This window comes from Cricetulus griseus, chromosome 3 (assembly GCF_003668045.3).
Source record: "Cricetulus griseus strain 17A/GY chromosome 3, alternate assembly CriGri-PICRH-1.0, whole genome shotgun sequence".
Lineage (NCBI taxonomy): Eukaryota > Metazoa > Chordata > Mammalia > Rodentia > Cricetidae > Cricetulus > Cricetulus griseus.
This window is the reverse complement of record NC_048596.1, coordinates 112231795-112252515: the sequence shown is the minus strand read 5'-3', so window position 1 is coordinate 112252515 and position 20721 is coordinate 112231795. Positions and strand designations below refer to the sequence as shown.

General features: G+C 34.3%; 1 protein-coding gene across 1 annotated transcript; it reads right to left on the bottom strand.

The window, feature by feature from the left end:
• Nucleotides 1–1452: 1452 nt before the first annotated feature.
• Nucleotides 1453–20103, bottom strand: LOC100752980 (vomeronasal type-2 receptor 116-like). The gene is made up of 6 exons (XM_027407937.1): nt 19898–20103; nt 7615–7894; nt 6417–7223; nt 4941–5168; nt 4413–4536; nt 1453–2372 (listed from the first exon to the last, which is right to left on the bottom strand). The coding sequence occupies exons 1-6, from the start codon at nt 20101–20103 to the stop codon at nt 1453–1455; spliced, it is 2565 nt and encodes an 854-aa protein (XP_027263738.1).
• Between the last annotated feature and the right edge of the window lie 618 nt (nt 20104–20721).

Here is a 20721-nt window from a genome sequence, read left to right as displayed (position 1 = left end):
AGTGTATTTGACATTTTTAGTTGGCAAGTCTTTGTTTCTTCAGTTGGCTCTTATAATGTTGCTGTCTTCTTCTGCATTGATCATTGATCCTTGAGGGCAGTGGTTGATAAAGGTCAATGTTTCAGTCTGAATACTCCAAAATATTTCACATTCAACATATTTAGATAACACTTAAGATGTTTCATTTTATTAATTGCTTCCATAAACACAGTGTAACATGATCCTATCTATATCCTGTTTCTGCAAAATAATTCCATATAACTTTTCAACATCCCTAGCCCATGAGTTTTTGGCTATGGTGTTTGACAACAGAGTGTTACCATTTAGTGATACATTGTTTGTGGTTATGGGGCCATGCCCTATAGCATATAGTTTCTGTGAGCTGTCACATCCTCAAAACCGAATAATCATTCCTCCCCTAGGAACGATACACTACCAATAGCTTGTGAGATTGGAGTTAAATCTTACAAAGACCTATTCAATCTAAATGAGGAGTTTGCTGGTTAGATCATTTACGGGAATTTTTTAGATATCACAGATGTAATAAACCAACTTTTCAAGAAGGCATCAGATCATAGTGCACCCTTTCATTATCAGGCTTTTAATTTTGCTTTTATTTTCTTCTCTAATATTTCATTAGAATTTTCATAAGGGGTTTTACATAGATGTCTCATTTAGGACTATGCTATCACTCTTGTTCTCAGTGTTTTGCAGTATTTCATTATTCTATACGATATAGACTTCTACATGTATAACCTTCTCTGAGGTGGTTTGAGTACAGGATATGCTTCTGTCTGCCAATATAATCATTTAGAATAAAAAGAGACAACATGATCACATGGAAATATAAAATCAGTATTTAAATTTATATCCTAGAAACTTTCCAGCTATGCTTTTATAATGAATATTCTTACACAAGGAGTGGAATACTCATGTGTGCTATATACCTCAAATCAACAAGAAAGGAATTGGTTACCTTATAGCTTCATCATGCAAATCTATTTAAATCAATGTTACATGAACTTAAGATAATAAATTTAATAATTATTAGTGTTGCATAGCTTTCTTTGCAGTCCCAGATAAACATAAATGTTTTCCCAAATTAACAAGCAACTATATACTCTCCTCATACAGATGTATAATATGCAATTCAATGATACCCAATTGCTACATGAAAATGACAACAGAAGAGGAAATTCTTAAAACTAAGTACTAATTTAATCTATCCAATGATTATGGTGAAGACAATATATTAGGTAAATCCAGTATTACAGAAGAAGAAATGGCTGATTCCAAGGTTTTCTTGAATAAAAACTGAGGTCTAGGTGACATGTTAGAACTTAACATTTAGGTTATTTTCTATTATGGTGCATAGAAACAAATCTTATACTTGAGTTGCTATTTGGTGAGTATAACCAGCTATGTGGTCTTCTGCACCTAATATTGTTAAATTCAATAACCATTTTTAACTTTAGCGTGTGTGTTCCTGATCTTGCAAAAAGAATTTTTCTCAGGTTTTAACAAAATAACATAGCATTTTGGAGCAAAGATGCAAAGAAGCAACCCTGCACTGGAGGCCAAGATGCAGAAGACCTCCACAACAACTGTAGCCTTGCCCTTGGTGCTATGGTAGACAGGGAGAAAGGTGATCCAGACACTACAGAATACCACTGTACTAATTGTGAGGAGCTTGGCTTCATTGAATGTGTCAGGCAAATTCCTGGCCAAGAAAGCTATAGTAAAACTTGCTAGGGCAATAAAACCCAAATATCCTAAGACCAAGTAAAAGGCTATAACTGAACCTTTGTTGCAAACAATCAGAATTCGGCCAAATTCAATGTGTACATCAATATCAACAAATGGAGGAGAAGTTCCCACCCAGATTCCACAAAGAATCAGTTGGATCATGGTACATATAGGAATGATCAAGTTAGATGCCCCTGATATTAGTAGCCACCTCATTTTTTTACCTGGAGCAGTGACCTTGAATGCCAGTACTACAGTGATTGTCTTGGCCAAGACAGTAGAGACAGCAACAGTAAACACAACTGCAAATATGGTCGGCTGCATAATGCATGTGGCCACTTGTGGTTGTCCAATGAAAAGCAAGCAACAGAGAAAACAGGAGATGAGTGACATTAGCAGGCAGTAGCTGAGATTTCTGTTATTGGCCTTGACAATAGGAGTGTCTTGGTTTCTCATAAAAACACCAAATATAGCAGCTGTGAGAGCAGAAAAGCAAAGAGCCAAGCAGGCCAATATCATACCTATGGGGTCTTTATAAGACAGGTATGTCACAATTTTTGATAGGCAATGAGTTCCTTCCATGTTGGCATATTGTTCATCTGGACACTTCAAACAATAATCCATGTCTGGTTCAGGAAAATATATATCATCAGACTTAATATTTATCTCTTATTTAAGAATATATCTATGTACCATAAATTAAAAATATTTTATCAGTGCTTCAGACTACATTAGCCTACACTTTTCTTCTTCATACATAGTATTTCAGTGTGGTTGCTTATAAGAATTATGAGTAAGCACACATACTTGCTTATAATTCTTACATATTCAAAATATTTTCAGTAAGTTGAATGAAAAGTGTAGGTAGTAAGCCCACATATATTAGTTGCCATGAGAAAATATGTTTGGAGTATATAGTTCATAGAATCATTTTTATTATTCACATTTTTATATCCTGTACAGTAAACTAATATAAATTCAGACACTTACATATATGTTATTGTTTGGTGATAAGCAATAAGATAAGATTCAGAAATGCATGTTTTCATGAAGTTCCTTACACATACACACTTGATTCAATCCACATCTAGCTTTAAAAATTTCCTCTAATCAAGCCAAAGAGAGCAGAGGATTTATTAACCAATTGCCTCACAAGCCAACACATTAAAAATATCACCCAGTTTTATGCTTCAATGTATAAATTTGGGTATCGCAGAATAGCTACCAATATTAAATCATCTATAATATTTTACATTCAATGATGACAAGGTTGTATTTTTAATTAAGAAAACATCAAAAGCAAGATAACTCTGCATCTCTCCAGAACATATATGTGATACATAATATGGAATGAATGAGAAATGACCCTCCATGTATGTTTTTATTATTTTCATCATAACATAGGCAGGTTTATTTCTATCTCATTGTGTCAACTGATCAGACTGAAAAATGAGACATCTTTCCAGCACTGCATCATTTCATCCAGGAAAGTACATTGTTTCAATCATTTCCAAATTCTCCTAATTTTATATAGGGCTTCATAAAAACTGGCAGGCAAAATGACTGTTTTTTAAAATTTTGTTTTTAATGGTTTTACAATTATTCAGCATTTTAAATATGGTATATTTTCAAACTTTTCTTTATATCTATAAAGGAGTAAGCAGAACTTAAAATGTTTCTTTATGGAATTGTATTTTTAACCAATACTACAACTATAATTGTTACTTGCAATTTGTATTTGATATTTCTGCCATAGTTTCATCTGAATATCCATGAATTATAACACATTTTCTCCACAGTGTGCCATGGAAATATTTTATTTACTTGTGTTATTGACTGTGTTATCTAATCACAAGTAGTGAAATTTTAGTACAATTTTTTGTGTGTATCAGTTCTACACCTTTATCAAATTTCCAATTTTCCCATGTCTAAACCATTACTCCCCAGTTACACACTTGTCTGAGGATGAAATAAAACTATGTTCATACTTTTTGATATTCTATTGTTTCAACAGAAGATATTTCCATACATTAATTGCTTGGTACTCTAAAATTAAGTTCACTTTCACAGTTTCCAGTGGAATTTGGCCTCAATGAAGATATTGCCACATACTTAACTGCAAATGTTCCATGTGTATACTAATTTCCTAACATTATAATGAAAGCATGAATTCATATTTCTATATGTTGGTTTCAGCAGTGAAGTAGAACACTTGAAAGTATAACCTGCTGAGTGACAACATAATATTCCATAGGACACATTATAGAACACATATTTCTCAAAAAGAATGCAGCATCCTGGAGTGTCTATATCTTGTCACAAAGCTCCTGAATTCAAAAATAAAGGTTTGATGTTTTCATCTCTTGGGAAAGCCAAAAAAATTGATGCAATGTATTCCCAAATCCTGAATTCTAAGCTGAGGGTCAATGATATAGTTTAGTAGTCTAAATCAGTTTCCAGGACAAACTATGTTGTGCAGTGCTATCGCATGGTGTCAAAACTACAGATTGAGATACAGATATCAGTGTATGTTATTACAATGAGCAGTATTTTATTTAAGTGTAGGGATGACTTTTAACATTTCCAATAAAGACCTCTGTGTGAATTATACAATACCGGGAGAAATTAAATAACCCAGTGAGGTTTCTAGTAAAGTATATACTTACCTGACATATTGGAAATTTCATTCTCTGAACAGGGGATACAATCAAAGCAACAGATAGACTTTCCATCTTGAAGAGATTTTCTAAATCCTGGACTGCAAGGTGTACTGCATATTGAGGGTGGAGTCTGAGAAAAACCATATGTGCATTGGCAATAAATGGTTTTAGTTTATTGAACAAGAGTTACAGTGGCTTAAAACATGATGCTATTTTAAAAATTCCTTTTAAAAACACAAATTAAATTAAAATGCAATTATTTCATTGAACTTTGATATATTTATTCTGATTTTATTTTGATTTGTGTTTTATGAAATATATATTTTATATATGTATATGAATACATATGTATACACATATTAGTCTATAAAACTTGTAGAAAAATATCAAATCATGAAAGGAAATTTAGGTTCATGGAGAGTTAGTCAATAATGCTTAAACATTAAAATGCTTATCCCATGAAGAAAAAGAAATCTATGAAAAGATTCAGGTTCTTATGTTATATGTGGAGTATTACAGTTAAATCCAACAAACCTGTCTAATATCTGTAGCCCACTCTATCATTTCATCAGATACAAGCAATTGTTGTGGATGTGGCAAGTATTGGGTAAACTTGCCTATTTTCACCTTAAGTCCGTACATTTGTATAAAATTCCCAGTATAGAAAATGTCATACTCTATATCCAGGTTGGCTTTCTTATTCATGTTCACTATGTCTCCAGCAGGATTTACAAACTGGGCATTCCTCAGGAAAGAGACAACCTAAAACACATTAATTAATTCATTTTGAATTATGCCTATACATCAGGACAGGAAATATGGGGTATAGATTTCCTCTGATTTTTAAATTGTCTCTATAATATGCAATGCTCAACTTAGTAAAAGGAGATATAAGCTCATATAGCAATAAAATATAAAGTTTCAGATATATCAGTTTTTCATTAGTGTTATTGCCTAACACACACTATGCTTGAAAGACAATAGCTTTTCACCACCCTTTCTGCTATCAATATTATCTCAAGCAACTATAATTGATTTCCTTCATATGTGGATGAATGACTTGATTTCAATTAGGAACTATTTGTTATATTGATAAACAACAGTTTCACCACTTAAATGTTAACTAGTCACTTTCTTCATTCTGTTAAATAATTTTGTGAGAAATAACAAAAATAATATAATGCATGAAATTAAATTAATAAAAAGGTCTTCCCGAGAAATCCCAAAGTATTATTTTCAGCTATTAAATATTTATATATGGTAGTCATACTCTGGATAATATTATTAGGTTAAATTGTCAAATGCTGAATATCTCTGTAAGGGTTTGTATTGCACTGAAGAGACACAATGACCAAGGTAGCTCTTATAAAGTAAAATATTCAATTGAAGCTAGCTTACAGTTCAGAGCTTTAATCCCTTATCATAATGGCTGGTGGCATGCAGGCAGACATGATACTGGAAAAGGAGCTGAGAATTCTATTTCTTGAACCACAGGCAACAGAGATTGAGACTGAGTGCCAAACTGCATATGTTGAGCGTAGGAGACCTCAAACCCTCAAAGTGACACACATCCACTAACAAGACCAAAATTACTGCAACAAAGCCACACTTCCAAATAGTGTCACTCTCTATGAAGGCCATTTTCTCTTAAACCACCATACTGACATTGTTCCAGTGTTGCCTGGATCATAATTCATACCACTAATGTGCTTTGCATTACTGTTATGACAGAATAGAAAAAGCAAGAAGTTTGGCAAAAATGTTCCTAGATACTTGGTTTTGAATCCATTGTTCATTTTAAGAGAGACTCATTTCAAAGCCTCTTTATTAAGTATCATTTTCTTCAAGTTGTTTTTCTTTGTTAATATCCAACATCTTTACTATAGGCTATTTCTTTCTTTCCTGAGTAGTCATGAACAATTTTCTTATCTGTACCAGATAGCTATCAAGTATACATCTTTAGCTAAGGTGATAGTATCTTTGGGGATGTGTTTAAATAAGACAAATTACCTGCAAGGAGTCAAATTCAAGTCCCTTCCCAGTAGTCTCAGACTGTGTATCTACTTGATGCAAAAGTAACTCATGGAGTGAATGAGCCACAGCATACACAGCATTATATAGTTTGTAACTAGTGTCACTCATGGACATTTCAAACTGGTACCTGGATAACCATTCCAGTAGCATTTTTCCTGAACATTTCTTCAGTTTCTTGCAATTAGTTGATGACAAAGAACAATTAAAATATATCCACCATAATTTAGCAAGAGAAATACTATTAGTGTAGTTTGAAGGGTGTACTGTCTGCATAAATTTTTTAAAGCCAGCTATCTCAGAATAATGATGTGAAAAGCTGAGAGTCCCATGGAAGGAGTTGAAGAGGAATTCTCCTTTACTTGTAATCATATCCCATTGAGAAGTAGTGACCCAGATTCTCCGAATGTCTACAAACTGCCATAGTCTTAGGTTCATTTGTAGAAGAGAATCTTTGTCTCCATAAATTATAACAACTTTGGCTGAAGACATCATGATCTGATTATAATACATACTAACTCTTTTAAAGAATAATTTTATGTCATATGTGATAATAGTCACAAAGGCTAAACAGATGTCATGTCTTTGCATCTCTTTTCTCAATTCAGAGGAGAATTGAAGTCCTAGATCATCATCTGAAATGATCAGTCCAACCCAGTTCCAGCTGAAATAGACAGCCAGAGACACCATGGCAACAGATACAGATGTGTCCTTGATATCCATCTGGTATAAAGAAGGAAAGTGTTCATGGTTACTCAGGAGAGGATGAAACGGCCCATAGTAAAGCTGCAGGACACACAAAAAGTAAAGTCAACTTTATGAAGATGAAGTACACAAATCTCAGTCCTTATGTAAGTTTCACAAAATCTGTCATTGTTGGGAAGTTAAATTATTCATCATATTAAATATTTGTTAAAAATAATTCTTTATGATTTCTCTTAATAAAAAGAAATACATTCATTCTTCCAACAAAACATATCACATTCCCACTCTCTCTGTGTTCTATTTCCCATAGGGTTCTCTAATGTACACTTTAAAGACTCTGAATGTTTATGCTTTGAACTTTATAGATAAAAATAGACAGAAATTCAATTGCTACCTTGCAATCTGCCAAGCAACTAAGAAAACCCAAATGAAAATCAACAGTGTTTCATGAAATCCAAACTACCCCACTTACCTCTGGAAGCCTGGAGATGTACAGGAGTGGTCCAAGCATGGCAGCTGGTAACCACATTGGTCCAGTAAGTACCACTAAATATCGTTTCTGTTTTCTGCAGTGGTAGTTAGGAAAATAATCACCTCTTTTTGAGGATAAACTGATTTTTCTCCGATCAGCCAATAGTTTACATTCAACTTTAACTAGCAGGGAAATATTGGGTAAAATATGAGGGTCCCTATTGATTTCCTCAATGGCAAAATAAAGAGATAAAATCAAGTGAATGTTCTTAGTTGTCAACCTGAAACAACAGAGCACAATGAACATTAAAGGTTATGTTTTAAATGTGATAATCTTGAATCTGTTTTAATCTGGACTATATACTGAACCCTTTGTGGTTTTGTTTCTTTGTCTTTTGCTAATTTTGTATGTTTGCTATTGTGACACAAGTCCTGCTAATGTGGCACATGACAACATGTGGATTTTTATAATGGCTTGGGGTTGATCTTTCTCAAATGGAATTTTGTCATCTGGAGTTTTTCTGCAGTTTACTATCTGTGAACATGTTGAGTAGTTTGTAGAACATAAAGCAGGTTGTGTTTAAACAAATATCTGTTCCTGCCATAATCTTGGAATTCTTTTGCAAAATACATGTGAAAAATAAGGGAATTTTGTCTTTTCCTAGATTCATGGTGATGTTGTCAACAGAAACAGAGCTGCCAACAGCCATGAAATGGTTATGAGCATGAGGAATGGGAAGTCAAATTTATTTCATAAGCAGCTGCTAGAATGCTTATGGATTCACAGATGTTACAAATATAATTTTTATTTACCCTTATTTCACTCCAGGCACTTTTCTCTTTTTCTTTATGCACTTGAGGTCATTCTATTTTATTTGATATGGGACAGACTATGTCAATTTGGATTGCTGTTGATGTTCTAATCACTTAACTAGTTTTCATAGCACTTGGCCCTGGTTTATGTTGGTTATTTGTGAAGTTAACCTTTGTTCCTGCTGCAGTATATTATCTTTTAATGTCTTTTTTAAATCTAAACATTTAAGGGGATAAAATTTTTTATGTAACTTTCTTATACAGAGGATGTTAATAATCTTATTTTAAAAGATTTTGCATCATTCCAGTCATTTTGAATATAGTATGTTGTTTGGCCACCACTCTTGCATTTCTGTGTTGCTTTCTCATTACACAACTTATCCAAGTAACTAGAAACAGACTGTGTATATGGTATTATATTAAGTGAACTAATTCTGTTGTCTATAATTTCACAAATCTCATGTGATGCTGAATTGTAGTATTCTTTTATTTCTAACAATTTTCTCATTCTTTCAGAAGTAAATAAAGATCTGTCCTGTTTTCTCGTTCCTTGCCAATCTGTGATGGAGAAAATGTGTGTTCTTTTCAGTTTTGAATTTGAGTTCTTCATTTAAATCAATGATGTTATTGTTGTCAAAGTTAGTATTTCAATTCATATGTACCATTGTTTCAAAAGATTCTTTGAAATTGATGTTTGTTTCCCTTTTGTAATTGTATCTTGATTTTTTGTGAATCTTTGTTATTCATTAAATTTTAATGCTCCTATATTTCACTAATTTCTGGATACTTTTCAATTCAAATGAAATTACATAAATTTTTCTATCTTTTTTCTCCATGTGTATCATTCAGAGTTACTCCCATTTTACTACTCTATGTTCAGGCAACTGTAAAGTTGACAGCCTTAATATTTTGTTGTCCTTGCTATGCACAAATATTTATGAATATGGAATTTGTTTTATTATTTTGGGTCTTTTTGTTATTCTGCTATGCTGAGATGGTTTTTATTACATGTGTTTATGGTTCCCAAGCTTACCATTTTGCACTAGATTGAAAATAGAGGTTCATCTCTCAGAAAAGCTAAATTGCCTTCTCTAAGCAGTCATTATTTTTCTGTAGTTCATGATATAGTGATGGGAGACCACAAATTTTGCAACTTATAGGTAAATATGTCTGTCAATATTTTTTTTTTATTTTGGTTTTTCGAGACAGGGTTTCTCTGTGGCTTTGGAGGCTGTCCTGGAACTAGCTCTTGTAGACCAGGCTGGTTTCGAACTCACAGAGATCCGCCTGCCTCTGCCACCCAAGTGCTGGGATTAAAGGCGTGCATGACCACCGCCTGGTTATGTCTGTCAATATTGATACTGTTCTTTACTTTCTTATGCAGACAATTCTAGGAGAAACAGTTTTGTAGCAACTGCTGAGTATTCTGGATTTTATAATCTTTCATCTCCTCCTCTGTAATGTTTCATGATATTTGGATTCCGATACTGTGTTGTAAATATATCTGTTGTCCTGTCAGTCCTCATGGTTAATTGATCTTTGAACATATCCAGTTGTGGTTTTCTATGATGGTGTCCACTTTCTGTAGAAAGAAGCTTCTTTATGATATGTTATAGCTATACCTTTTCTCTGGGTATAAGAATAAGATTTAAATTATAAATAAGAATTACACTTTTTAACAAAGTGATAGTAGTGGACTCTTTTATATGATTCATAATCTCACTTGTTAGTATTCAGGCATTTGTAATGTCCTGCCCTTGGGATTCTGACAGAATACATGCTCAGCTGCAGGTACTAAGAGCACCACCTGTGCACATTCCCTATCTTTACTCTTTTAAAAGGGCCCTGCCAATATCCTTTTCTTTCTTCCTTCCTTCCTTCCTTCCTTCCTTCCTTCCTTCCTTCTTTCTTTCTTTCTTTCTTTCTTTCTTTCTTTCTTTCTTTCTTTCTTTTTCTTTCTCTCTCTCTCTCTCTCTCTCTCTCTCTCTCTCTCTCTCTCTCTCTTCCTTTCTCTCTTCATCTCTGCCTATTTCTCTGTCTCTTGCCTCACTGCCTCTCTTTTTCTTTTGTTACCCTTATCTACAGAGGCTGGTACCCTTCTCCTTCTCACCTTTTTCCTATTCCTTTCAGTGACTGCTTCTATTTCCTTAGGGGTTTCAGGTCTACTTAAGTTGTTTATCTGATCTTGATTTAACTTTGGTAACTGATATCTAAGATAAAGTTAACCATTTTTTCAATTTTCTGATTTCATAGAGTACAAGTATTTGAAGTATGATCGAATGGTTCTTTGATTTTACTAGGTGAGTGTTAATATGTTCCCCTTTTCATTTCTGAATTTGTTAATTTGCATATTATCTCTCTGCCTTTTTGTTAGTTTGGATGGTGGTTTGTCTATCTACATGATTTTCTCAAAGAGCCAACTCTTTGCTTCACTGATTCTTTGTATATCTCTTTGTTTTTTTTATTGATTTCAGCCATTACTTTGATTATTTCCTGCCTTCTACTCCTTTTAGATGTATTTGCTTCTCTTCTGTTCTAGAGTATTCTGGTGCTCACTTAAGTTGCTAGTATATTTCTCCAAATTTTTAATGAATGTACTTAGTTCTATGAGCTTTCCTCTAGCTTTAATTTTCTTGTGTTCCATGAGTTTGAGTATGTTGTTCATTTATTTTCATTGTATTTTAGGAAGTATTTCATGCCTTTCTTTATTTCTTTCTTGACATGGTAGTAATTTCATAGAGGTTTTTCTCAGGTTCCATAGATTTGTGGGATTTTTTTTTGATCCTGTTGTTGAAGTCCAGCCTTATTTTGTGGGGTCTTATATGATGGAGGAGGTTATTACTATTTTCCTTTAATCTTTTTAGACATGCTTTGTGACTGAGTATATGGTCAATTTTGGAGAAAGATATGTAAGGTGCTAAGAAGTTATATTATTTTGTTTTTGAGCAAATTATTCTCTAGATATCTGTTAGGACCCATTTTGTTTATGAAGTTTGTTAGCTCCAATGTTTATGGAGTTTGTTTTTCTGTTTAGTTTTTGTCTGAATGAACCATCCATCTGTGAGAGTAGGATATTGATGTCTCCTGCTATTAATGTGTGAGGCTCAATTTGTGGTTTAAGCTTCTGTAATCTTTCTTTTCCTGATAAGGGACCAATATACAAATATACATATATATATATATATATATATATATATATATATATATATATATATGAGGCATAAACAAAGCAAACCATCCCAGTTTTAAAAAATAATTTACAGACTTAAACAGAAAACCTATTGAAGGAATCTGAAATGACTGGAAAACACAGAAATATTCAACATCCTTAGTCATCAAGGGAATACAAAGCAAAACTATTTTAAGATTCCATCTTACATTTACTAGAATAGCTAAGATCAAAAATACAACTGGAGCTCATCTAGCCTTTTCTTGGTGGCACACCCTTTGATTCTGAGTATTCAAACAGAGGCAAGTGTTTCTCTGTGAGTTCAAGGACAACATGGTTTACAGAGTAAGTTTCAGGACAGCCAGAGTTATACAGAGAGCCACTGCCTTTAAAAAAGAAAGCAAAATAAAAGCAAAACAAAAATAATAAAAAGACGACAACAACAAAAAACCCACAAGAAACCAAATGACAGCTCATGATGTAGAGTTGAGGAGCAAAATGAACACTCCCCTATTGCTGGTTGTATCACAAAATTATACAGCCACTGTGAAAAGCAATATGGTGGTTCCTTAGAAACTTTGGAATCAAGCAACAACACACTTGGCCATATATCCATAGGACATACAATGCTACCACAAAGACATGCTCAGCTGAGGTTCATAGTGGCTTTGTAGCTAGAAATTGGAAAAAACCTAGATGTCTTTCAGCTGAACATCAGATAACGAAAATGTAGTATATTTATACAATGGAGTATATAAATTAGGGTATCTATTACTGTGAAGATACTCCATGACCATGGCAACTTGTATAAAGGAAAACCTTTAATTGATGTGGCAGGGAACAATTTCAGAGTATTAGTCCATTATCAATAGGAAGTAGTGTGGCATGAATGCAGACATGTTTCTGGCTACATCTTGATCAGAAGGCAAGAGGAAATGGACTGAGACACTGGGATGTATTTCATGCATAGGAAACCCTGAAGCCCACCCCAGCAGTGATGCACTTCCTCCATCAAAGTCATATCTACTTCAAAAAAGCACACCTCCTAATAGTGCCACTCCCTATGAGCTTGTGGGAGACAATCACATCAAATTACCACATTCTACTCCCTGAGCCCCATAAATTTTTAATAGTATCATAATGTAAATGCATTTCTTTCAACTTCAAAAGTCCCTGCAGTCTATCAAAGTCTCAACAGTATTTGTAATTCCAAAGTCTCTTCTGAGATTTATACATTCCCTTTGCTGTGTTCCCATTATAAAATCAACTTGTGTCTTGGGATTTCTATTTCTGTGAAGAGACACCATGACCATGGAAACTCTTGTAAGGAAAAATATTTAATTGGAGTGGCTCAATTATAGTTCAGAGGCTCAATACAATATCATCTTGGTGGGACATGGCAGCATTCAGTCACACATGGTGCTGGAGAAGTAGCAAAAACTCTTACATCTCGGAGGCAACAGGAAGTGGTCTGGAAGATTGGGCAGTATCTTGAGCATATAATAGACTTCAAAATCCACTTGAGAATGACACACTTCCTTTATTAAGACTATACCTATTCCAACAAAGTGACATCTCCTAATAGTGACACTCACTTTGGGGTTCATTTTCTTTCTACCAACCACATTCCACTCCCTGACCCCCAAAGTCTTTTAGCCATATCATAGTGTAAAATGCCTTCAGTCCAAGTTAAAATGTTCCCATAGACAAGAAGAAGCCCAAATTTATTTAAAACTCTATAGTTTAAAGTCTTTTCTGAGATTCATGCAATTTCTCAACTGAAATCACCTATAAGTTCCAAATAAAATAACAATTCACATACTTCCCTTGGAAAATGACAAAAGATATATATTATCATTCCAAAATGTAAGGAAGGGGCATATCAAGGAAATACTGAGACAAAGCAAGTCCAAAACCCACAGGGAAAAATCCAAACTCTGCATAATGTCAAAGCTCTGTGTACATCTACAACTCCTTTCAGCTTTATTTAGTGCAACAAACTTCTTTCTCTTGGGATGGTTCCATTCACTATTAGCAGCCTTCCTCAGCAAGTATCACATTACTCTAGTGTCTCTATCATCTTGGCATCTCCAAGGCTATCCAGGCCTCAAAATCACAGCTTCATGCAATGTTAATGCAAGGGAATCCCTTAGAGACCTAGAGACATATGCCTGTCTCAGCAGTTATCCTTAATCAGGGGGAAAATTCCATAGGCTTTTTCTTCTGTCTTTAACTACAGAACCATATGGACAAGTTCTGCTGCTTGCTGGGTCTGGAACATGGCCCTTTAATTCAATTATATCTTCAACTGCTTTAAGTCTTTCAGTGACTCAGCTTGCCTTTCCTGAAACTTGCTCCATAGTTGAGTTGAAGGCTGGCTTCAACTCAGAGATCTGATAGCCTCTGGTTTCCAAGTGCTGGAATGAAAGGCATGCATCACCACACCATGCTCTAAGCTTTTCACAAGTTGGAAATTTATCCCTGAGGTCACCACTTCCTTTATTTTATATTTTAATCCTTTTATCTCCTTGAACACATAATTTAGTTCTAATCCACTTACTGGTGCCTTTTGTATATGTATATTTTGTATTTTTATTTGCTCTGCTTGCCCTTTTTTGTAAAAAATTTTCATCAGAGTTAACACTAATAACCACATGGCAGTGTCTATACTAGGCTCTTTTAAGATTTCCTCCCAAAGAAATCTGTTCAAAAATCTTTATTTTAGCCTCAGACAGACTTATAAAGGCAAAAAGAAGCAATGTTCTTCACCAAAATATCACAAGAATAATCTCTAGGCTACATATTGATATTTTTCTCCTTGGTCAAACACTTGAGCCAGCACAACACATTTATGATAACTCTTAGCACCCCTTTCTTCCTTCCATGTTCCTACTGGGTCTGAGTTGCCTCAATCAGGATGATATTCTATAGTTCCATATATTTACTTGCAGATCTCATGTTGTCATTTTCTAACAGCTGAGTCATACTCCATTGTTACATTTTTAATGTAATTGGCTCCTGTACACTCATAGGGAGTGGCACTATTAGGAGGTATGGCTTTGTTGGGGTAAGTATGGCCAACTAAGCAGTGCTTAAATCATTCACTTTGTTCCCAACCAAATCTCTAAAAGTCCATATTTCTCTAACAAAAACATGTTTTGCCTATCATAACATTACCCCTTTCCCTGGTACCAAATTATGTCTTAGTTAGGGTTTCTATTGATGTGAACAGACAACATGACCATAGCAAATCTTACCAAGGAAAACATTTAACTGAGGTGGCAGCTTACAGTTTCGGAGGTTTAGTCCATTATCATCATGGTGGTGCACATGGGAGCATGCGGCAGGCATGGCGCTAGCCACATCTTGATGAGTATGAAACAGGAAGTGGAATGAGACACTGGATGGTATCTTGAATAGAAGAAACCAGAAACTCTGTCCCCACAGTGACACACCTCCTCCAAAAATGTCATACCTAGTACAACAAAGCCATGCCTCCTAATAGTGTCATGCTTACAAAAAGACAAACATGGTATGCACTCACTCATATATGGATTTTACACGTAGAGCAAAGGATTACCAGCCTACAATCCACACCACTAGAGAAATTAGGCAACCAGGAGGACTCTAAGAGAGAAATGCATCGTCCCCCAGAGAAGAGGAAAGGGACAAGATCTCCTGAGCAAATTGGCAGCATGGGGGAGGGGAAAGGGAGCCAGGAGAATGAGAAATGGAGAAGAGGAGGACTGAGTTGGACATAAAGGAGCAGGAAGTATTGTGTAGGGGGAAGAATAGAGGGCAAAATAAGAGATACCATAAGACAGGGAGCCAGTAAAGGTTTAAAGAGAAATCAGGCACTAAGGAAATGTCCAGAGATCTACAAGAATGACACCAACTAACCATCTAAGCAATAGTGGAGAGGCTACCTTAAATGCTTGGCCCTGATAATGAGATTGATGACTAACTTATATGCCATACTAGAGCCTTCATCCAGCATCTGATGGAAGTAGAAGCAGACACCCACAACTAAACACTGAACTGAACTGCAGAGAAAGAGCAGTGATGAACAAAATGGACAAGATCAGGCTGGTGAAATCTACAGATACATCTGGCTGAACAAGTGGGAGCTCTTTGCCCCCAGACTGATCACTAGGAAACCAGCATGAAAGTGATCCATATCCCATGAATATGGGGGTCAGTGAGGAGGCTGTGGAAATATACGGGGCCTCTTGTGGTAGATCAGTGAGTATCCCTAGCTTAGGAATGGACTTTGGGAGCTCGTTTCACATATAGTGATACTCATTCAGCCTAGACACACATGGGAGGGCCTAGGCCTTATCCCAAAGAATATGACAGACAATCTTGTTTCTAATTTAAATAAAAATGGAGAAAAATTAATAAAAATGAAAAAGGGGTTGTATTGATTCTGTTCATCCATTTGGTTTCACTATGTATCTACATGAAAGAGGAATTGCCAAAAATCATTTATATCATTTTTGTGATAATCAAGAGAAAAAGTACTGTGAAAATTGGGATTGGACACTTCTAATGGAGAGTACACATTGACAATAATTGGAAACTCTTGATAACCCAGACTCTGCTAACTTCAATTCCAGTCAAGTGTGTGAGCATTTGAGCAGATCTCATATCCAAACTATAGCAATAATGGAAATGAAAAGAAAATATACATAATATTCCCTTTCTTTCTTCCAGCAAACAAATCTTATGCTTAAACACACAACTAAAGCCACAAAGATAATTCCTTTGCTCAGCTACAGAAATTATGATTAGGTAATGTAAAAGTCCTAAAGACAAGGTGAAAGCATTTTGTCTCGGTCTACTGATAAGGTGCTTATGAGATGGAGAAGAGTTTTAATTTTTCTAATGGATAGCCCATCCCAGTAGATGAAAAAATAGCATTCTTTTTTATTTGCAATTTTCACAGGTTATATCACACAGCACGTTTAGTTTAAATATATCCTATTTCAATGATGCAGAGCCTTACAAGATAACCCCTAGTTTTTTCTATTTTCCTACCAATAATACAGCTCACTTCTGCAGTTTTTCTGAAGTTGTAACATGTCTATCCTTGCTGTAGCTTGTATGACTTAATACAAGCCTTCTCAACACCTGATTATTTTCTCCAACTATAATTTATTAAAAGAAGGGCATCAGAGGAGTTGTGTATATAAAATCTAGTTTGTTAAATTACACACCAAGAAATCATCCCTAAATTAAGAAGCATAGTTATATTGTGAGAAATTGGGAAAACAGTTAATATTTCTGACAGATTGCATTTGATGATACGCTACAGATACTGGTCTAGTATATTTACTTCATTATTCATTTAAAGATAGAAGCAAATGCATATAGAAAAAGTTTTCTTTAATAGTGCAGTTTCTCACAAAATACATTTCAGAGGTCATGCAGAGCTTACAGCAAAGCAAGGGCAAGAACTGGGATATGTCTACATACCCATATGCACTGAAATGCCATATGATGCTTGATAGTTGAATGTGATGAAGTATGATGAAATTTTTATTCTCCTTTAAAATTCATGACCTTCCTTCCTGAAACATTTTATACTCAAGAATTTTTGAGATGAACAAGAATCACAGGAATACTTTTTCAGTGCTACAGAACCAAATAATTCTAAACCAATTTTAAATATTGCATCTGTAAAAATTGTAAAATAGATGGTCCCTTAAAAAGAAATTAATGTATAGTCTTATTGTAATATGATGTGGATAACGACTATCATTCCAAACACAATATAATAAATTTTGAATACTAAATATTGCAGTTTGCTTATGTACAGCAAATGGAGAAAAATTTGAATCAAAGGAAGTAAGTTTCTATAGCACAGCTCTAAAACATCATTAAATATATCACTAGCAACTCATGAAGAAGAATATCTACACATAGCATGATATATCACACAAAGGACATTCATTAGATATGATTAGTATGTTTTATTTAATTTAATTATAGTTATCCTCTAGAAGGTCAATAATTTCTCCTTGAATATGTAGTTCTATTTCCATTCTATTAAAAAAAACATATAAATTGATTTACATCCTAAGATTTTACTCCACAAACTCATTTTTCTTATTAACTATATATACTATCATGTTCCTAATTATGACAGAAAAATATTACTGATAAAATAGTATTAAATTGAGAAACAGCCAATTCTTCTGTGTAATTATATAAACACAAACTTATCTTTACTTCAGACACATATTTTATGATACTTTATGAAATAGACACTTAACAGTGAGATAAATATACAGCCCTATATTAAATATATATATATATATATATATATATATATATATGTATGTATATAGAATAGAAGGAAAATTATCAGAAATACAGCATATTTCCTGTACACTTGAGACATTTATGGTAGTATTGTAGTACTGTCTCATAATTAGTATTGACAAGATATACAATGTATTTGTGTAAAGGCAAAGACAGAAATAGCTCTCTTTATTTAATAGAAATAAAATTGTTTCTTTGGATCTCTCTTATTTTGTGCTTCATAATTTTGTGAGCCTGAATAGAGAAAGTACCTGTAATTTCAATTTTGTGTTTTACAGAAATACAATTTTCAGTGCTCTTATCAAGAAATATACATTGCTGAAGTACATTGGTCCACCAGTTGATAGCTCAGCATTTATGAAAACAGGGACTACATATTTTATCAGATTGACTCCCTGGAAGGCAATTTTCTCTCTAATGTTCAAGTGGTCATATGATCTTTAGGGACATGACAGCTGCAAGCCTCATCATTGATGAAGGATGCACTTCTCTACTTCACTTCCCATTAGATAATTTTCGTATATGTCAGATCTTAGATTTCTGAATCATCTCCTCATTATCCAACTTTGCTCTGTATATCCTATTTTGAATTTAACAAATATGGTGATATGATAATTTTCCCACTACTTCTTCATTCTCTAGCATTTCAAATGAAATTTTTGACATATTTGCAATCAAATGATTTTATGCACTTTATCATTGCTTTCATTTCTGAGAATGTTTTCCCCATTATTCTACATTTTACATTGCTCTACCCTACTTTGAAGTTCATCATTGGTATACTATTAAAAATGAAACACAGCTATGTCTCAAACTATGAAGTCCGCTGTACTCTACCCCACACATATAACAGTGGCCTATATTCAGGAGTCATCATACGAAAAGTTCTACAGCATTATTTTCAATGACAATTCCCTTCCCAATTGCAAATGTCAAATGCTTCAGAACATTCATTAATAAAGAAAAATATCATCAAATATAAATATCAGATTGTGATGTGTGCATATCCTCATAATATACGCTTTGTATATATAGGGTAGTTTTAAAAAGAGAACTAAATGTGCAATAGGTAACATAGATGAAAATTAGACAGGGAAAATACATGAAAATTCAAAATAAGCAAGTGGGAAATTTTCAGATTTGTAACTTTCATACTCATCATATGTGAGCATGTATCATAGTCAACACCATTAATTATGGCAGGTGAAAGGGGAGTTAGGAGGTCACTGCTTGTAGTGCCATCCCATCTCCTCAAAGGTGAACAAATGTTCTACAGCAATTCCTTAAAAAGGATCCATGAACTTATGACCTAGAACTCTGAATCCTGTCATTGTTAACACAAGAAAAATGTGGCTCAGTATTTGAAAGACAATGGAAAGGAAAAAAGAGCACAAAGCTCTCAATATAACCAGACATTTTATTATCATCCTCAACTTCACACAACAGTCACAGAACAGAACAGTAATTAAGGTATAACATGTCAAATATTTGCACAAAACCCAAAGTATGTTCTAAAGATAGGTAGCCATAAGTCATGTTGGATATACCATTATACTCTTGCTGAGGTACTGTGTATTCTGTGATGATAGATGAAACACTATCAGACCACAGAAATTCTACTTTACTGCAGCTCCATGAAATGAATAAAATGCTGTGTTTGAGTGCTTGTTTTCAGGGAAAATCATGACGGATCTTGAAGTGAGAATTGTCACTACAAAGGTTATCACGTTAGGAAAATGGTTAAAAAAAAGTTCATCTATTTCAGCTGCTATTCTGTAAAATATGATGTGAGAAGGATGGATAACCAAATATCTGATACCAGTAAAAACAGTAAAATTATTACCGGTAAGACACAAAGATTTGCTAATGTTCTATGTATTGAGATAGTGCAAAACAGACAGAAGACACAATAGTAGCAGATATTGTACTCATTATTTATCATGGTACCTAATCAAGAGTAAATATATGAAGTACTTACTGCTTGTCTAGATTTCCACTGAAATGATCATTCTTCATGTGTCCTCCCACAGTGTAAATGGAAAAGAAGCAATCAAGTTCCTTATCTCCATCCTGGTTTTCCTTGTCTTTTATTCTCAAAAAACACTTAGGATCAGTGAGAGTGCAAAAAAGGAAGGAAAACCTAAGGACCAAGAAGACAAAAGTCAAAGAGAACATATTTATCATGTCAGCAAAGCTATGAGTCTGGGCAAAAGTGCAGGAGGAAGAATCAGGTGGAAAGCCATGTATCAATTATACATGTGTGGCTCCACTTGTCTTTCTTTTTATTACTGTAGCATCTTCTAATGAGTGTACTTATGAGTGTCAATACTTTTCTTCTCAGACTTTTGTTCTACTCTGGAGGATTATTAAACAATCTCTGGCCTGGGGCTCTGCATCTGAGTTCCTATGTTGTGGTGACAAGGAGAAATTTTGTTTATGGTTATTCTTCTCTACACTCCTCATGTATCCATCTGTGTCAGTGGACATGAAGGGCCTAAACATGACTCATTCAGCCAAAATTGCTAACCTGCCCAGTTCCCAAAATCTTTTCTCTAATCTCCATTTGACATGGTTGAGTAGGCTTAATTTACACATTCCAAAGCAAATTTGAAGTGGGAGTGAGAAACAACCCATCATGACATAGTTTAATAAACTATCTCATATATTTTCATGGATCTTGATGATAGGGAGTCCTATCACTACATATTTGATATCCAAAGACCAAAAGAACATGCCCTGTGAGACTCACATACACCTGAGTACATGCTTATTGAACAAAATTCCCTTGAACTATAAGTGCTG